This window comes from Sinocyclocheilus grahami, unplaced genomic scaffold (assembly GCF_001515645.1).
Source record: "Sinocyclocheilus grahami isolate Dianchi unplaced genomic scaffold, SAMN03320097.WGS_v1.1 scaffold5518.1, whole genome shotgun sequence".
Taxonomy (NCBI): Eukaryota; Metazoa; Chordata; class Actinopteri; order Cypriniformes; family Cyprinidae; genus Sinocyclocheilus; species Sinocyclocheilus grahami.
The window spans coordinates 1,435-4,260 of record NW_015510189.1 but is presented as its reverse complement, the minus strand read 5'-3'; the positions used below and the strand labels follow the sequence as shown (position 1 = coordinate 4,260).

The following is a 2,826-nucleotide window of genomic DNA, read 5'->3' as shown; positions in this document are numbered from 1 at the left end:
CGTACGATCACATTAGTGGGTAAATTAAACCTGTGTTTGCACTGTGTATATGTGGTCTTTTCAACATTATGTTGACTGTCTTGAGTGAGTCATTGAACCATTTGTTAAGTCGATTCTATCTAATGCGCTGATTCAAACCAGTGAAAGCTATAAGTGAGTCATTGAATCATTCATTCAAATGATTTGTTCAAACACATTGATTCATTCAGGAATGGAACAAGTCTTTATGAAGGAGTTGTAACTTTCATTTAACTTGCTCTTTCAAATGAATACATGTTTGTATTTACTTTCAAAAATATAAAAAAAACCTTTCAAAAAATACTTTGACACATCAGTAATATTTCTGTCGTCTTTCCCTGTGTTTCTCTTTGAGTAGGTCTGGCATACTCCCTAAAAAGGGTGTAAGCTCAATATATATTTTTAACTACAATACTGTAGTTCATATGAGGGTGTCTGTACTTGACCAGGCAGACTTCTTGTGACCCCAGCTTGAAGTTTGACCGCTGTTAAATATGCCTGAGCATGTGCTGGCTTGGCGTCCACAGCACCAGCCTGGCTTGTTTTGTAATCCAAGAAGACAGGCACATTTGCTTTCGCAATGCCTGTTTACCGGCTACTGCTCAAGTGTCTGGACCCATCCCCTCAAAACCAACTCAACGGACTGTACATGAACGACATCTTCCACTGCTCCTCATAGCTTAAGCTTAAATGTAAACAGGCACTGTGACCTTGTCAAACCCTCTCTAGGACTGAGCATATGTAGGTGTGGATGTTGATGTGTATGGAATAGGTTACACGATTAAGTGACGCCCTAACCTTAACTATAAGGCAGGGGGGGACTTGGGTTGTTATTCCCCTAATACCAAAAAACATATTAGTCAACTGCCATGCTTGTCACAAGAACCACAGGGGTCTCTGGAGGCTAAGGGGACTTCCAATAACAACAGCACAGACACCCAAGAGACCAATAGCTTTCATTAATCCCTCTCCAGAATAGGGAAAGGTTAGGTCTATTTATAGCCAAAAGCTGTCTGTTGTCTGTAAAGTGTAGATTTTTATATTAATAATATTTGGTAAAAAAAGAAACGTTTATAAAAATATAAAATAAATCCAATTAATCACCAGGAAGTTATCCTGCCTTGATGTGTTATCTGAATTACTGTAAATATGAGTTTCCTAGTTGGAAATTAGACATGAACAGCCTCTCAGGTCGTATTTACAACTGGGAAACTCTGAGATAATTTTGATGCACAAGTTTCTGAGTTGGACGGGCCATAAAGTTGAAACATGACTGAGGAAAGAAACAGTAAACAGTAGTACTGTAAAGTTGTATTCATTTTTGCCACAAGATCTACATTGCTTGCTTATCAAAACCTGATGGATATTAACTTAATATCTTCTATATCTTTTGGCTTTAATAAGATTTCCCCAAGAAACGGGCAATAATGAATTCATGAATGGGCCGTCCACCAGGATCCCTGTTCTTTCAGAGCACTTGAACGCGACAAACTCGTAATTACAACTTCATACGTGGGAAGTTTCCAAAATCACGTGAAGGCAGCAATAGACTATCCTGACTTGCCTGAGACCACCACTTCCTATCCATAAGAGAATGTACTTCCTGAGATTCTAGACATGATCCATACTTTTGCATTTGCAGGAGGGAGATGGCATGTCTTTCTTCTGGGAGCAGGAACCTCAAAATGTCCACCAGGAGCAGCTGGAAAATGCAAGAACCCAACCTCTCGGCTTGCTTAATGAGGAAGAAGAGGAGGAGGATGAGTTTATGGTGGATAGCTGGAGAAATACAAATCCATTTCACAACCAAATGTTTGGAGAGGATCTACAGGTATGACAGTGAACATACTCACAATAAGGCACCAAATATTGAAAATGTATTTATACAATTAGCTGCTATATCTACATTTCTATTTCTTAAATTGCTTCACATTATATTCTATAAAACAAGATCTTTTTAATTTTCATTTGAGTATTTTTCATTTCCATTAATTAAATTATTTTTGACTTGCTGAGAAGTACATTGAGCTAAAGTACTGAAATCCTGTGAATAGGACACAAAATACACTCAAAATTGTGTAAAAGTAGATTTTGGAACTGAATTCCTTGCTATTGACCTTGTTACTGCTGACCTTGATGAAGACGTTCCACATTCCAAAGCAGTGCAGCACTGCCGTCATAGTTTGACCTTGACAGATAATAGAGTGATATGAGTTTTACTAAACTATTTCCTCATGCTCACTTGCTCCTCTTTCAGTTGTCAAGTGCAAGGGACTACACTTCTCTTTCCATTGAAGAGTGTTTGCATCTCATCAATGCCAACTTCCCCTCAGAAGGAGATCCAGAGGTAAACACTTGATCTAGAATGCAACATTTCATCTTTTTACAACAATGTGTGCAGCAAGAATTGTTTTAGAGGTGGAGAGAGACAAAAAGGAAATGTAGGCTTTCCAAACTACATTATAAATCTGAATTTTCTCAGTTGGCAGGTCCTGATGTACAGAATGTAGGAGAACATGCACTTTCAGAGTTTCAGAGGCCACTCATGTCACCCTTGTTGCCTGAACAGGAACCCACAACATTAGAGCAGCAATGGCAAGATGTTTTGGCCATCATGGAATCACAGGTATGAAATGACCAACACCTTCCTGTCAAGTCCCGAATTACAAGTTAATCAGTGCTTTGAAAAGTTAATGAACATATTTGACGTGCTCTATCATTTTGAGTCATAGACGTTTGTGGAGAAACATGAAGATTATAAGGGGGAAAAAAAGAATTTTAACTGTGTAAGGTTTTTTTTTTTTTTTT

At 38.2% G+C, this 2,826-nt stretch overlaps 1 protein-coding gene across 1 annotated transcript in view; it reads left to right on the top strand.

The window, feature by feature from the left end:
• Window positions 1-522: 522 nt before the first annotated feature.
• The window catches only part of LOC107577241 (nuclear factor erythroid 2-related factor 1-like), a gene marked incomplete at its 3' end in the record, with an annotated part of 3,724 nt that continues 1,420 nt past the window's right edge, over window positions 523-2,826 (top strand). The window contains exons 1-4 of the mRNA XM_016263340.1: window positions 523-663; window positions 1,661-1,849; window positions 2,276-2,365; window positions 2,501-2,644. Of these exons, the coding sequence (XP_016118826.1) occupies window positions 523-663; window positions 1,661-1,849; window positions 2,276-2,365; window positions 2,501-2,644 (564 nt within the window). The remainder of the gene's footprint in view (window positions 664-1,660; window positions 1,850-2,275; window positions 2,366-2,500; window positions 2,645-2,826) is intronic.